Source organism: Chelonoidis abingdonii, chromosome 6 (genome assembly GCF_003597395.2).
Source record: "Chelonoidis abingdonii isolate Lonesome George chromosome 6, CheloAbing_2.0, whole genome shotgun sequence".
Lineage (NCBI taxonomy): Eukaryota > Metazoa > Chordata > Testudines > Testudinidae > Chelonoidis > Chelonoidis abingdonii.
The window spans coordinates 22,621,770-22,638,494 of record NC_133774.1 but is presented as its reverse complement, the minus strand read 5'-3'; the positions used below and the strand labels follow the sequence as shown (position 1 = coordinate 22,638,494).

The 16,725-nt window shown below is 41.1% G+C and overlaps 1 protein-coding gene across 2 annotated transcripts in view; it reads right to left on the bottom strand.

Annotated features, from left to right (window-relative positions):
• The window catches only part of MALT1 (MALT1 paracaspase), an 81,507-nt gene that overhangs the window by 26,129 nt on the left and 38,653 nt on the right, over nucleotides 1-16,725 (bottom strand). For both annotated transcript variants that reach the window (XM_032776381.2, XM_032776380.2), the window contains one exon: nucleotides 12,641-12,844. In XM_032776381.2, the coding sequence (XP_032632272.1) occupies nucleotides 12,641-12,844 (204 nt within the window). The remainder of the gene's footprint in view (nucleotides 1-12,640; nucleotides 12,845-16,725) is intronic.

Here is a 16,725-nt window from a genome sequence, read left to right as displayed (position 1 = left end):
TCTATTGCTCTCCATGTTCATGAAAGATTGGAGAAGTATTCGGCTTAATATGCAGCAAGGGAGATTTAGGTTAGATATTAGGAGAAACTTTCTAACTCTATGGTTAGTTAAGGTCTGAAATAGCTTCCAGAGGAGGCTGTGGAATGACTGTTGTTTGAGATTTTTGAGAAAAGGTTGGACAAATACCTGTCAGGGATGATCTACGTTTACTTGGTCCAGCCTCAGCACAGAGGGCTGGACTTGATGACTTCTAAAGGTCCCTTCCATCCCTATATTTCTATGATTCTGTCATTCTACTGACTAGTATAAACAAGATGCCCTTGAAGTTTGAATATAAATATTTGTAAAAATCCATTTAGCAACTACAGTTATGGACTTATGAGAATATAGTGCATAATTTACAACAAGGGTTCTCAAACTTCATTGCACCACAACCTCCTGCTGACAACAAAAATTACTACACCACCCTAGGAGAGGGACTGAAGCCTGAGCTCACCTGAGCCTCATCAACCGGGGGGGGGGCAAGGGGAAGAGGGGGCATCAAAGCTGAAGTTCAAGGGCTGCAGTCCCAAGCAGGGATCCTTTAACTGAGCCCTGCTACCCAGGGCAGGAGCCCTTAGGCTTCAGCTTAGGCCCCAGGCAGTGGGGCTCAGACTTAGGGTGACCAGACGTCCCAATAAAATTGGGACTATCCTGATATTTAGGTGTTTGTCCCAATATTTCGCTCCACCGGCAGCACTCTGCTTTTTTTCTTTTTTGCACTCCACTGCCAACACTCGGCTTGGCTCTGCCGGCGGACTCCCCCCGACAATGTGTCCCAATATTTTCTTCTTCTCATCTGGTCACCCTGCTGTCAGAGAAACTCAGTTCTCACTTTTTGGTTGGGTGCAGCAAAGTCAGATACTTTATTATCTCAAGCAATTGCAAAGAGGGAGGGAGTGCGCTAGGACACATGGTTTCCCCCTCCTAGGCAGGCCTCTCTACAGGTAAACAATTACAGAAAGCATTTATACTTTTTGTTATATACAATAATAAGCAACAGTTGCATTTTGTTTATACATAGACCATCTTTTTTTTTACTTTTATTTAGATGCCAATCTACATTTCTTATCAAGACAAAATCACAACAACTTCTTACACAATTCTTTTCCTACTTCCACACTACTCTGACTTCAGCCCCAAACCCCAGCATGTCTAATAGCACCCCTGGTGACCCCATTAAAACAGGGTCCTGACCCACTTTGGGGTCCTGACCCACAGTTTGAGAACCACTGATCTATATACAAAGGATTAAATTGTGCATAGGTGAGTGAGCAGCTGTATGAACTTGTATAATCAGCTCCTGCAGATGCACACCTGCACATTTGTAAGTTCAGATTTCATGTTAGACTGAAAGAGATAATACTGAATTATATAGCTAAAAATTACAAATATATTTAAAGTTAAAGGGGCATTGTCAACTTAAACTTGTCTGAAAACTTTCCCCCACTATCATGAGTGACCAAAAATTACTCTAACTAAACGATTAGAGAAGACATTTCTATTTTTCCAGCTTGCTTGCTCTTTGCATTTGGCATTACTTCATGTATTGTCAGTTTCATTGTCTCTACCATATAGCCAGCTTCTTCATTTGTATTTGTGAGGGTTGTTTTTTGTTTTTTGGGAGGATGGCAGCGTTAAACAGCAATAGGGGAGAGAAATATTTTGAAGTTTAGAAAAATGCAATTGTTACTTCATAAAAAAGGACAGTTCCCTGTTCCGTAACTGGCGTTCTTTGAGATGTGTTGCTCAGGTGTATTCCACAGTAGGTGTGCGTGTTCGCCATGTACACCGGTGTCAGAAGATTTTCCCTTAGCAATACCCATAGGAGGGGAGCACCATTGTGACCCCTGGAGTGGTGCCCCTATATCACGCTATAAGGGGAGCTGCGCACTCCCACCCCCTCCTTGGTTCCGTCTTGCCAGATAACTCCAGCAGAGGGGAAGGAGGGCAGGATGTGGAATACACCTGAGCAACACATCTTGAAGAACGCCAGTTACAGAACGGGTAACTGTCCTTTCTTTTTTGAGTGATTGCTCATGTGTATTCCACAGTAGGTGACTCCATGCCATGTCTGATGGAGGTGAGTGGGAGTTTAAGGGTTTCTGGGACAGGGTACCACACTACCAAACCCAGCATCATCCCGTGCTTGGGAAATCGCATAATGCGAAGAAAAGTTGTGGACAGAGGACTACGTGGCAGCTCTACATATGTCCTGGATAGGGATGTGAGCTACATAGGAGGTCGACAAGGCCTGAGCTCTCGTAGAATGCATCTTAATGATAGGCGGTGGGGGAACCCTTGCCAGGTCATAACACATACATATGCATGAGGTGATCCAGCAGCCACACTGTCCGTGAGGACTCTGACCACCTTCCCACAAAGGTGCCCGCTGAAGGCCACGCATGCCAGCCATATTGCCCTGAGCTCCCTGATGTTTATGTGTAGGGATAATTCCAAGGCTGACCATTTCCCTTTGGTTTGAACATTCCCTATATGCCTGGTCCAAGGCATTCCCTATATGCTACTCCAGGGGTCGCAGCAGTGCTCCCCTCCTACAGGTACTGCTAAGAGAAACTTCTGACACCGGTGCAAGTGGCAAGCACACATACCTTCTGTGGAATACACATGAGCAATCACTCGAAGAACTGGCAGGACACAGGACTAGGTATCTATTATTAAACTACTTTAACTATATTTTTAAAACAGATCTTGTCTCTAAGTTTGTTTACAGGTTCAGAATCCATGATTGCTCTGTGTGTGTGTCTGCTGGATAATTAACCAAAAAAAACCACCTTTTTCTTTTCCAAGTTAAAGTCTTACTGGACTAGTTAGGGTAACACCTTAAAATAATATTTGAATCAAATCTAATAAATATTCGCTTATAGTACTGTAAGTCTTTAAAATATCAAACATTTAACAGAGAATTTTATTACACAGTTAAGTATTTTCTTATTGCAAAGATTAATTTTAGCCCAAACCTTAGATTTAGCCTATTATGAATACAAATACTTAATATCTTGCCTTGATAACACAACCAGTTAAATCAAATTTTCAATAAAACTATCTAATTCCAGTATCAAAGACAAATTATGACAGTGAATATGATTTCTGCTTCTTATATAAAGAATTAATATACCATAAACATTTACAACTCATGGTCACAGGCTTATATAATGTCAGAATTTCCTCATTGCCTCTTCCTGGTATTTTCTTAACTTATCTATTGCAGGATCTGGTTTTAAAAGGAACTTTAGTCAACAGTAAACTCTAGTTGCCAAGCCAGATCCTGAGTTCCTGAAAGTTATTATCGGTCAATTGAGGAGTTCTGACAACATATACCAGTTATGGATCTTCCTCATAGCCCCTATGACCGGGGCTCTATATAAATAAAATAAATGAATGGAATTATGAAGCACACACCCCCATAAGATTTTAGCATTCAGAATGTGAAAATAGCATAAGTACATTTAAAACGCTGAAATCACCTATATCAAAGTCAGCTTTTATATTTAGATAGCTAGATGTACATTTTAGTTATTGTAATAAAAGAAAAGCAACATCAACTCAGCTACAGTCCTTTGTGTTTCAGAGATACCATGATATTGACATGGCACTTCTAAGCTAAACCAACAACTTCAATTATTTATAAGCTTCCAAATCATTAACTACAGAGAGACTTTGAAAGTTGCTACATGTAATGAGCAGAGCTCACAACTTAATGGAAAACTGTAAACCTAGATTCAGAGAAAAGATAAGTGCACAGAAAGCAAATACAAAGCAAGTCAGAGCCTAAAAACTGTTTAAACACCATGAATTGTGATGCCGTTCAAACTTGGCAGAAGCTCAGGGACTCACAATAGCATCACTTGATTAAAAAGGTACAATTCTAAAGGGCTTACAGTTGATATAACATCTAGTTAAAACAATCTACAATATAAATTAAATTAACAGTAAGACAATTATAAAAGATTCTGGTGGTTACAGCTGACTGAGTTTTGCGAAGTTAGAAAGCACCTTGTGTGTCAAGCACCTGCTTAATAGGCACTTTGGGCATGATCCTAAAGTACCTCATTCAAAGCTTGCTGTATTCAAAGGGATCCTTTAAAATGCTTTGGAGCGGACCCTAAATTAGTAAGGTTTATTTATCCAGGTCTAAATATGCAATAATGTACCTAGATATCCACTCACCCCAGACCATAAAACAACTGCTGAAGTACTAGTTAAAACAGTCCATGTGACTAACGAACTGAATCAGAGTCAAACCCCCTTAAAAAGAATGTTGCCCCAGACTTTTCTGCCCTATTGTATCAATCTAGTACCACTGTTATAGTGGCCAAACCATTCCACAGCTTACACAACCCATGCCTGTAAGCAGATGAAAACAGCTTTAGTAATGACCTTTGGTAGTCACCCAACACCACTATGAGCATATCATATGTTACTGGGGATGGAAACAATACAGCATTTTATCGCTCAACTTTAAATAGCCTCCCAGGATCAACATGTATTTTACTTCAATATTGAAAATACTACTAGTGTCATACAGACATGCTCCTGAGCCTAATCAACTTCCTAATCAGCTACCAATTCAGGATGCCTTCACATTTTACTTACCCCCATTCATTAGCCTATTGACTTCACTAGGACTGAAGCACATGCTTAGATGCTTTCCTGAATAGGGACGTTTTCCTGAATCATGGCCTTACATTGTTTACCCACCTGAACCCATAATTATACTCCTTTGGCTAGCCAATGTTACCAGCGATTTATAAGCACCCTCTCACAGTCAACCCATTCCTACCCAAGACCAAATGGAAAGCTGAAAATTTCCTTGTAGCACAACTCATGGAAGTAGCTATTGTGCAATATAGGGCATGGCTACACTTGCAGATGTGGAGTGCTTTGAGCTAAACAAGCCTTTGAAGCGCACAGTAGAGAAAGCGCTGCAGTCTGTCCACACTGACAGATGCCAGCGCACTGGCATGGCCACATTAGCAGCTCTTGCAACAGCCACAGAAAGCAGTGCATTGCGGTAGCTATTCCAGTATGCAAGTGGCTGCAATGTGCTTTTCAAACGGGGGTGGAGGGTGTCAAAGAGTGTGTATGTGGGGGGAGAGAGAGAAAGAGAGACAGAGTGGGTTTTTGGGGAGTTGAGAGCATGTCAGCATGCTGTCTTGTAAGTTCAGATAGCAGCAGACCTCTCCCCACCCTCCGTCCCCGCCTCTCTCTCACACACAGCATTCCACAGTAATGGTTCCTTTGTCTTGGAGCAGATAAGCATGCCGGCTGTCAAATGGAGCTTTCAAAGGGCATATTCAAAACAATGACAAGAGTGGCCACTTGACTTAAGGGGATAATGGGACATTTCCGGAGGCTGATCAGAGCGCAGTAATGCAATACCTTGTTCACACTGATGCTGGGGCACTTCAGCGCGGGTGCATCAAACGTTATTCTACTCACTGAGGTGGAGTACCAGAGCGCTCTAGCCGTGGAGTCAGAGCCAGTGTGGACAGGTAGTGAGCTAGTGCGCCCGGGGCTCCTTTAATTTGCTGTAACTTGCAAGTGTAGCCAAGCCCATAAAACATAATTCTTGGCACCTACTCATCTAGGTTCAATTCAGAAAAATCTATTAAAGATTTTTATGTTGGACACCAGCTAGATTACAAACACCAATCCCTACAGAGGTAAGCACTTGCCTACTTCACATTCTCTGGTAACTGAAAAGTTACCACCTCCCCCACCACACCCACAAGAAATTCAGAGCCTGGCATGGAAGGTGGGAAGAGAAGATACAGGAGGTCTCACTCTTCATTAGCTTGAAGAGTAATGGACTACATCAGTCTTAGGCCAGGTCTACACTGCGACTTTAAATCGGTTTAATGGCCGATATACCGATTTAACGCTGTATCCGTTCACACGACGTCGTCATTAATATCGAGTTAAACGGCTCCTTAAATCGATTTCGGGGAACTTCCTCCCAAACGACGAGAGTAGCGCTAAAATTCGATATGGATAACTCGGATTAGGGTTCATGTGGACGGAAATCGACGTTATTGGCCTCCGGGCGCTCCCAGAGTGCAGCACTGACCGCTCTGAACAGCAATCTGACTCGGATGCAGCGGGCAGGTAAACAGGAAAAGCCCCGCGAACTTTTGAATTAACATTTCCTGCTTGCCCAGCGTGGAGCTCTGATCAGCACGGCTGGCGATCAGTTTGAAATCGAAAAAGAGCTCCAGCATAGCACCGTACAGGAGATATGGTCTGATCGCTGTATGGGGAGACAAATCTGTTGTATCCAGCTCGTTACAGAACACGAAATGCCAAAGCGTTTGAATAAAAAACTCCAGGATACAAGCGCTGTGTGCAAGCGTAACGGGAGCAGAGACCCAAATGGACGCTCATGAGGGAGGGAGGGGTACTGAGGACTCCAGCTATCCCACAGTCCACAGCAGTCTCTGAAATTATTTGCATTCTTGGCTGACGCTCCCAATGTCTGTAGGTTCAAACACAGTGTCTGGCGTGGTTCAGGGAACAGCTCCTCAGTTATTTCCCCCACCACCACGTGAAAAAAAAAAGGGAAAGATTGCTGTCTATGGCGTTTGCTCAATGCACTCCGCGAAAAGGCGCCAAAGGGTTGTCTGCTGCTTCACAAGGGAGGGGTGAGGCTGTACCCAACCACCCGGGCAGTGTTTTCTGCCCATCAGGCACTGTGCTCTCAACACGGAAGTGGGAACTATGGATAAGCTGAGGAACAGCTACCCACAGTGCACCGCTCCTGAAATTGATGGTAGCTTTGGACCATGGACGCAAACAATCGATTTCGGGATCCACGTGACAGCGCTAAACCGATTTTATTAGATCTGTTTTGTAATATCGGTTTAAGCTAATTCGAAATAATCGTGCAGTGTAGACGTACCCTTAGAGTACAAGACCACATCTGGAATTCAACCTTTGATCTTCCACTTGAATTAACACAGCAGTACTATGAAATGATCTCTGCTGCATCACACTAACTTAGGTATTTAAAAGATTTTTTTAAACTATGCAAATGAACATACTATAGCGAATAATTCAGTTGTGGCTGTGCATGCGTACATATCGAAATCACAACAGAATAACTGTTGCGTAGGTAATTTTAAGTAAAATTTATTCTCTTGTTTGTTTTAAATATACAGAAGTATTTTACTCAAGTAAGAGTGGGATACAAATAAACTCATGTCTAAATTAACGCCTTCCTTGTTCTAGCTAGTTATATCATTCTGCAAATGCTTTCCCTGTATATGGCTGGTACCTTATGGCTAAACTATCTAGTTTAGTAACTGGTCACCAATCATAGGCGTTATCTACAAACTGGCTTCTAAGGCAGAACTTAAATCACTTGATTGTGTTGGTTTGCTCAATAGACTTGGCTAGTTTATTTTGGATGGTCCTATTTTAACAATCACTTATGTATAAGCTAGTTGAAATGTTGGAAATTGAATGCTTGACATTGCTTTTACAATGAAGGTGAACACCTGGATACTTGTTGCAGCACCTGTATCCCCAATTATATTTCTGCTTTAAGGATCACAGGGTCAAAGTAAAAAAATTAGGGGCCAAATTTTGCTCTTATTTACTTCAGAGTACATGAAGAGTATCTTCACTGATGACAAAGTCAGAGAGAGAGATCAGAATGAGTCCCTAGGTTTATGAAGTTTCTTCACTTTGGTCCATTAGAGAGCTGGTATCAATTACCAGTCATGGTAGAAAGGTTTGAAATAACTGAAGAGTTAGCAATTTAATTTGTACTACTTAGCCATGGCCTGGATGCCATACGGTATTAAAACATATATACCCAACTTTCAGCACGTAAATAATCCCAGTGAAGTCAGTACTTACAATAGTCACTGATAAGATAGTATTAACATCTTGGACCTTGGTATTTCTGGGCCAAATTTAGGTCCTATTCTGTTTAAAGGCAGTCAGCCATTTATTAATATTGTACAAATTAACACAGGTTGTATTCTAACCCTGACACAGAACAAGACAGAGCTTTTTATGTAGATTAATCCTGACAAGAACTGGAGCAATCAGTACTAAAGGAGGGGGTGACAGGATCACAGGTTTATTTTAAAATTGTAACTGGATTTCTTTCCTGTCATGGGGCAAGTAACTGGGTTAAGGATATCTGATGAGCAGCCAGCAAAAGTATTTAAGATGCAATGGTCACAAACAGTTATTGTACTTACATCAGGATCAGAAGTGAAGTTCTTCACAGAAATCAACATTTTAAGTGATCTCCAGAGTTTTTACTAAGAAAACAGCCAGATTACTTTCAATCTTTAAAAATATATGCTGTTACATCTCTTATCTCATTTATATATGATGATCACAATAATTCTGTATTGCATTTAAAATAAAATATATTGAACTAAAGTACCAAGACCATCACCAATTTGTTTATCAGTTCTACTTTCAGGGAACAGTATTTGAAATGCCACATTCCTGGCAGCAAGTACTAATTACACAATGTCATGGTAAATATCATGAATATCTGAAAGAAGGTCTAAATGGGGGTAGCAGCTGTGCGTCTTATGTTTGGAGCTGTGCCCACTAACATGCAATAAATCACTAGCAATTTATACCCTGACAGCATATTTTATATTGCTTCTGAGACACTAATAGTCACTATCCGGAATGATCATTTATATGATAAAGTACTTTATAAAGGTTTAATGCTAAAGTTTACTGAGAGATGCCATGCTTGGCTTTCACATATATCAGCTAGATGAAAAAACAAAAGATTAAACTGTATAAACGCACTTGGCAAATGCTCTCACATGAAGCCAGTATGAACTACATCAAAGCCTCTGGTCACTTAATTTTTTTAATTCATGTTAACAGTTAAGGTAAACAGAGAGCCTTAAAAATAATAGGAGTCCATAGCTCCCCCAAACACACAAGAAACAACATAAGTATTTTACATGAGAGGCAAATGGAAGTTATACCATCAAAAAGTCTAGTGAATTTTACAGCCATAATAAATTTCCATATGATTCTGAGTCTTTGTTCTGATATATAAATGATGAAAGATATTTTGAATGTCAGGTCGGCCAGTCCAAGCATCAGGTATCATATGAGAAATAACTTCATGTGGGCCTGGCACCCGTTTCAGTAAAATACCATATTAAGCAGTTTCTTGGCTGAATTTAAGTAGGGGTGGAATTCTAGAGCTTTTTGTATAGGACACATGGCTAGCATTCTACCCTCTGTCCTAAATCCTTATTTTAAAAGTAATTTACGCAAAACCAGCTTTTTAAAAAAAATCAAATTTAGTCAGTCAGCAGCAGATCTCACTTCACACTCTGCATCAGATAATTCAGGGTAGCCTGCACCCTAATAAAGTAGTAAAGTTTTGGCTGACTTGATCTATTCCACTTCCAAGATAGCAGAGACAGTAACTTAACTTCCCCCTTCAAGATGAGACCTCTGAAAGACAGATCCATTTTCCATGCCACGCACTCGAGAAAACTGATACATTTTGCCAATATAGCTCAATCTTCATCTCTTACCCATTATCACAGTACAGAGCAATGACTCACTTGCAAGGCAAGTTTTTAATGACAAACTCCACCAGAAACTAGCATACAGTTAATTTGTGACTTGAATCATAAACCTGTCCAGGGGGAAAGGGGAAGTTTAAACTCAGTGTGACACCAGATGTGCAATATTCATCCTATAAACTAGTTTGCACATCCATAATTTGTCTATGGGATAGCATAATAAATTTAAAAACTTAAAGTTAGCCCTGTGTTGCAAAATACACTTATTTCAATCCTGAAGTAGCTTATAGTTGCCATTTTCTAACTTATTTCTCCCTGTGATTATCTACATATTGAGCTCCTGACACAATACATGAAGGTATATGAAGGGGCAAATCCTGCAGTAATTTATTCAGGGAGAGGTTCCACCAGAGGTGTTCACTAACAGTTCTGTTTGAGTTCTGACAGAATTGAGACTGTGATGGGTTCAGTCACAGAGACCCCCTTGGGACTGTCACTTGACATGCTGAAATTACCTCTGAGCCCATTTTTCCCTGCCAGCTTGGGACTCTAGAACCCTACCTTGTTGAGCCAGACACACTAGCCTGCTGAAACATAGACCCAGGGTCTGGGCCATTCTCCCAAAGCTGCAGACTTTAACTAAAAACAGCTTTGCAGGTTACCTGTCTCCAGCACCCAGACACCCAGCTCCCAATGGGATCCAAGCCCCAAATAAATCTGTTTTACTCTGTATAAAGCTTATATAGGGCAAACTCATAAATTGTCTGCCCTCTAGATCACCGATAGAGAGAGATGCACAGCTGTTTGTTCCCCCAGGTATTAATCACTTACTCTGGGTTCATTAATAAACAGAAGTATAAAAAGTAGGATACAAGACACCAAGCAAAATAAAGCAAACACACACAAGTCTAAGCCTAATACATTAAGAAACTGTTTACAGGTAAAATCTCAAGCTCAGATGTTCCAATAAGCCTCTTTCACAGACACGACTCCTTCCTAGTCTGGGCCCAATCCTTTCCCCTCAAAGTCTTTGTTAGTTCCAGCAGACATCTTAGGTGGAAAGCAGGGGTGTTCTCATGACTGGCAGTCCCCTTTGTTCTGTTCTCCCCGCCCTTCTATAGCTCTGGCACAAGGCAGGAATCTTTTGTCTCTCTGGGTCCCCACGCCTCTTTCTAAATGGAAAACTACCAGATTTAAAATGGATTTCGTTACCAGGTGACATGTCACTGTAATACCTCATTCTTCATTACCCACAGGCCGGCCCACATGTACACAGGAAGGCTTGCAGGTAAATAAACCACACACAATCAATTGTCCTAGTCAATAGAATCATCAAGATTCTAAACCATCATTAATGGCCCACACTTTGCATAATTACAATAGGACCTCAGAGTTTACTTTATATTTCTAGCTCCAGGTACAAGAATGATACACACATACAGACAGGAGGAATATATTCAGTAGGTTATAACCTCTGTTATGATACCTTACAGGAGACCTTTCACATAAAGATATTCCAGTTACATCATATTCATACTCATAAGCATATTTCTATAAAACATATGGAGTGCGATGTCACAGGAACCTTAGGATTTAACATTTGATGAACTCTTGGCCACTTGAAGTTGCAGATAAGCAACAGCATCAGAAGTTCATAGCATTTCTTTCACTAGAGTTCCCAGCTTCCTTCTCTACAATCTAAAGGCAACTTATAAAGACAAACAAATTAGTGTTCTTTTTGTTTCTTCATGATGTATACAGAAGGCTTAAAATAGTGGTGTTAGCTTCTAAAAAAAAAAAAAAAAAAAAGCTTTCTCAGCTTGTTTTTCAATATTAGAAATTCAGGTTTGTCTACCCTTTCCCCCATAGAGAATTACTGCAGAACTAGGAGGACATCATCACAAGTACCAAGAAAGTGAAAACCACCACAACTGGGGAGGGAGGAGAATTTTTTATTAGCATCTATTTAACCTAAAATAAAACCTTGACAAAGCTGGGATGAAAGATCTTTGTTAAAGAATCAATACCCTGCTCCATTTATAAAAATGTGGATAACATTTATTTTTTCCCAGTCTTAGTCTTGTTTATTTAGATTGCAAGGTCTTCAGGGCAGGGATTTTTTTTAGTCTATGTATGTACAGAGCTGAGCTTAACAGGGTTTCAAGTTGGGTTTAGGCTTCTAGACATTACTGTAATACAAAAACTATTATTACTACCCATGTAATTTAAGGCTGAGAAAGCTCCCCCTCCAGTTTCCTGGTTTTCCAGTCAGACCTTCAGCAAAAAAAAAAAAAAAAAAGGAAAGACAGGACCTGATTGTGCCAAGGTAAACAAACAAGCAGAAAAGGAACTTATTTATGTGTCTTGAAGACAACTTTTTCCTCATTTGCACATCATCTTTAAGTTGTGGGAGTACAAAGGTAACAAAATATAGTGAGTGTGAAGTTGCAAAAGCATGCAGCACAATGACTCAAAGGGCTCATTCATGATTTTGTAACCAGTTAGTGGCAGACAACTCTAACTGGTTACAAGTAACATTGTTTCCTCACAGTTTTTCTCCCATTGCAAGTAGGTTTGTGTATTTATATCTGCTACACTGAATACTGTATTGGTGCATTCTGGGAAACACTACACAGCACTGACTCTTGCTTAAGTGTTTTTTTTCCCCTAGATCACAACTTATTATGCATGTCTCACTACCAAAAAAAGCCACACAAATGCAGCAATCTTTATTATTTGCTAAACCTTTTAAATATGAAAGCATATAGCAGTATTTAGCAGAATACTATACATTTAGGTGTGGTTAAAAGAGGCTCAAAGATTTTATCTGTTCACTAATAAAAGCAACAATACCTTTTACTCAAAGCCACAGGATGTGTTGGCGGGTGTTTAACTCACTTCCTCCTTCCCCCCCATATACATGCGATTTACACTGACATCAGCTTTACTATCAAGTAGGACTTAGTGATCTGGCCGAGAGGTGTAAGTTAATGTCTGAGTATTCTTGATTCAGAAATGTTTTACTAAATTAACTGGACATGTCATGACTTTCTTACCATACACTCCCTTGTCCAAAAGAAGTAAAAATTCATCCACTGCATTCCGCATCTCAGATTCAGTGAGATCCAGAAGAGAAACAACTTTGAAATCCAGCTGTCTCAGCAAGTTGGTCAATTCATAGACATCCACCATTGGAGCTTTCAGCTGAGGGTGATTCCAGTAGCTCATGTTTCCTATTAACAGAGCTACCTTGTCAATTGCTGCAAAGAAATGAAAATATTTTCATACATTCTTGAGTCAAATATAAGGTTTTTTTAAAAAAAAATCTATTTTCAACTCTAGTGCATGTGCAATATTTAGTATAATTTAAAAAAAAAGGTAAAAAATTGGCTCTGTGCCAGCAAAGAACTCCCCTAGGTGCCTGGTTTAAAGTTTCATTAATTTCCAATCACTTGTTTTGAAAAACCCTGGGAAACCAAATAGATCTTGCAGTATGTCCTGAAGGTGAACAAAGCTAGGTTCTAATGCATCCAAAGCTTCTTAACTGGCTGTTTTGACAATAAGTCAGTCACTACTGTACCTATGATTCTCTGCCTGCCTCAAGTTAGCATCTCTCGAAATGCAAGAAAATAGTTCACCCTCCCATAACAGTATTGAAATGTATCTGAATCAGTATTATATTGCATGTGCCACTATGCAAATACTATACCCAAGTTTCCTATGCAACCCTATATTCATAGGCACGTAACTTTCCAAAACATTCCCACCATAAATTTTCCATGCTAGCTCTCCCCCAAAATGTGAAATTTGGAGGTCTGAGCAAGAATTGCTACAGCATTTTTAGAGCCTTGGAGAGACTCTAAGCAAGAAGAGAACCCCCTCCTCCCCATTAATAACTTGCTATATTGTTTAGACCAGAACTAATTAAAAAAAGCTGAGGTTTGAGAGTTTAAAGTAAAAGTGGATAGTACTTATTGAAGACCGATGCCTTTATCTGATTATTCAATCAAACCTAATGCATTTTCCAAAAGTTTAAAGCATTTTTGTGCTTACTACGAACAACAGAGATAGTCTATTATGCCAGTAGAGTTCATGAATATCTTGGATATGAATTCAATGCTTTTTCTAGAAAGGGTTTAGTGCAAGGATGTTTGTTTGAATAAATCCATGTAAAGAGATTCTAGTTAACATCATGGAAGCACTCACTCTCAACTATGATTTTAATAGAAGAGGTGGCTGTACTTGGAATTTGTGTATTAATTGCTAGTAAACTGGCTACCAGAATTAGATCCTATTATACACAATTTAATATCTGAAATCACATCACACTAAACTTTGCTAGCAAACTTATTAACTCTAGTCAGTGATCATTCAAAACTGTTGATAAGAAGATTTAAGACAGACTGAAATTGCATGATTCAACACATAACTTCTGCCCAGTAACTGACTGTGACACTCGGAGAGATATTGGTAATAGGGGAAACCACAACATTTTTAATGAGGTACTGAGTTTCAACTTCTGCTGGATGTCAAGAGGTATCAGATCCATTTTATTTTTACCATGTGGATTCTTCTGTATAAACACAACTGAATTGGCTCAGGCAAAAACAGCAATCAAGTTCTCTCTGTAGTGACTTATTATGGCATGGAAGCCTATCATTATGCACACAGCTTGTATCTTGCTCTTTCAACAAAATGCTTTGACCTTTTATTGTTACAGTCTATGTTTATTCTCTTTCAAAAGGGAGGTTCTCAGCCAAAGAATCAATTCCAGTGGACGTTTTCAAGCTACCTCAAAGCCAAATCCCATAAAATGGACAATGGAGTAAGAAATTCCCCTTGTCTAAAAGAAACTGAGCCTCAAAGCTGTTGCTTAACTTAGACATTAGGAATTCTGTGACTGTAACAAACATAGCACCAAAGGACCTATGATGTGTCTATGCCCGAGGTTCTTAATCGTCTATTTATAGACTTCATGGTTTCTGAGAATCAAATGCTCAAATCAGGTTGAACGTAGGCATATATTTTGTATCTGCCATTCAGGACACCTAACAATCAAAGAGAGACTACTAAGGCAATCAGACTGTCAAAAATACATAACTTAGAATGTTTGCAATGAAGAGGTAACATGGCCTTTTTTTTGGGGGGGGCGGTTCAGAGATTTCCAGCCCAAATGCAACGAACCTACTCACAAAAGAGAGTACTGAATAAGGCCAAATGGTATGGTTATATTTCACAAGAAGCAAGACAGATTTGACAAGAAGATGGAAGTTCAGATGTGCTAACAGAGTGATTTTAAGTTAATAAAAGACATGTCCCAATTAGATAGGCCCCTTGTAACATGTAGAGACCCCCTTTCACCTTCTCTGTCCCCATCACGTATCTCTAATTACAAAATTAAAATCACACAATAAAGTTAGGAAACCTATTATACCTTTAGTAGGGTTGCCAGGCATCTGTTTGCCAGTGCAGCGAGGGTCCCGGGCTAAGGCAGGCTACGTGCCTCCCCTAGCTCTGCACAGCTCCCAGAACAGGCTGCCAGGTCCTTATGGGCTCCCCAGACTGCCCCTTTCCTAGTGCTGGCTCTGCAGCTCCCATTGGCCAGGAACCACGACCAATGGGAGCTACAGGGGCAGTGTCTGCGGGCGTGAGGGCAGCACACGGAGCCTCCCTGGCCGCCCATGCACCTAGGGGCCGCAGGGACCTAGAGCCCATACCCCCGCAGCACTCTAACCCCCTGCCCCAACCCCACTTCCTCTTCCACACCCCAAACCCCTCATCCCTGGGCCAACCCCAGAGCCCGCACCCCCAGCCAGAGCCCTCACCCCCCTCCCACACCCCAACCCCCTACCTCAGCCCAGTGAAAGCAAGTGAGGGTCGGGGAGAGTGAGCAACAGAGAGAGGAGGGATGGAGTGAGCAGGGGTGAAGCCTCGAAGAAGGGGCAGGGGCTGGGTAGGGATGTTGGGTTTTGTGCAATTAGAAAGGTGGCAACCCTAACCTTTAATAAAGTATGGCAAAACTCATCTAATAAGTGTATTGAAACACTTACTGTCAGGAGTGGCGCCAGGGTTTCTCGCGCCCTAGGCGCACGGCCATTTCGCCGCCCCCCGCGCTGATCCCGCGGCTCTGGTAGAGCTGCCGCAGTCATGCCTGCGGATGGTTGGCTGCTCCTGCGGCTCTGGTGGACCTCCCGCAGGCATGCCTACGGCAGCTCCACCGGAGCCGCGGACCAACGGACCCTCCGCAGGCATGCCTGTGGCAGGTCCACCGGAGCCGCCTGCCGCCTCCCCGGCGAAATGCCGCCCCCTCAATAATCCTGGTGCCCTAGGCGATTGCCTAGGCTGCCTAAATGGTAGCACCGGCCCTGCTTACCATGACACTCAAACACTATATGCGTGAAGTCAGTGCACATATTTCCAGAAGAAGGCATTTGTTGCAGCCAAGGTGTTCATGTACTGACTGAGGAACACCTATTACTACTGTGCTGTTTATTTTTATTTAATTAAAAAAAATCCTTGTTCCATTTTAATCTGAAGGCATAGGTGATCATGTAACACAGAGGCAGGCGTGATGAAATAGAAGAGAGATTCATACAGTAAGCTATTTGGTGCTCAAACAGATTTATAACTCAGGTGTCCCATGCTAAGAAAAAAAATAGTGGAAGAGACAAAAGTTTTCACTTATCAGACAAAACTACAGCCACCTTTTGTGTGAAACAATTCTAATTCTACCATCTTAGATTGTCAGACCATTCAAATACTGCACCAACCTACAGGTTGAGACCACAGACATAAGGAGCTAGAAATTCTGAGAACTGAAAGGCAATTCTATACCAATTAATTTTAAATACTTAAAGTTTGCTAACCAAAGCATCAATAAGCTGCAGAGATTTTTATGCCTCTCAATAGAGCTTTTAAGTATACTGCAGACCTATTGCCCTAGCAATGGTGGAAGGCCACAATAACTGATTTAGGCCTAGTCTACACTACACGTTTAAACCAAATTTAGCAGCGTTAAACCGATTTAACCCTGCACCCGTCCACACAATGAGGCCCTTTATATCGATGTAAAGGGCTCTTTAAACTGATTTCTGTACTCCTCCCTGACGAGAGGAGTAGCGCTGAATTCGGTATTGCCATG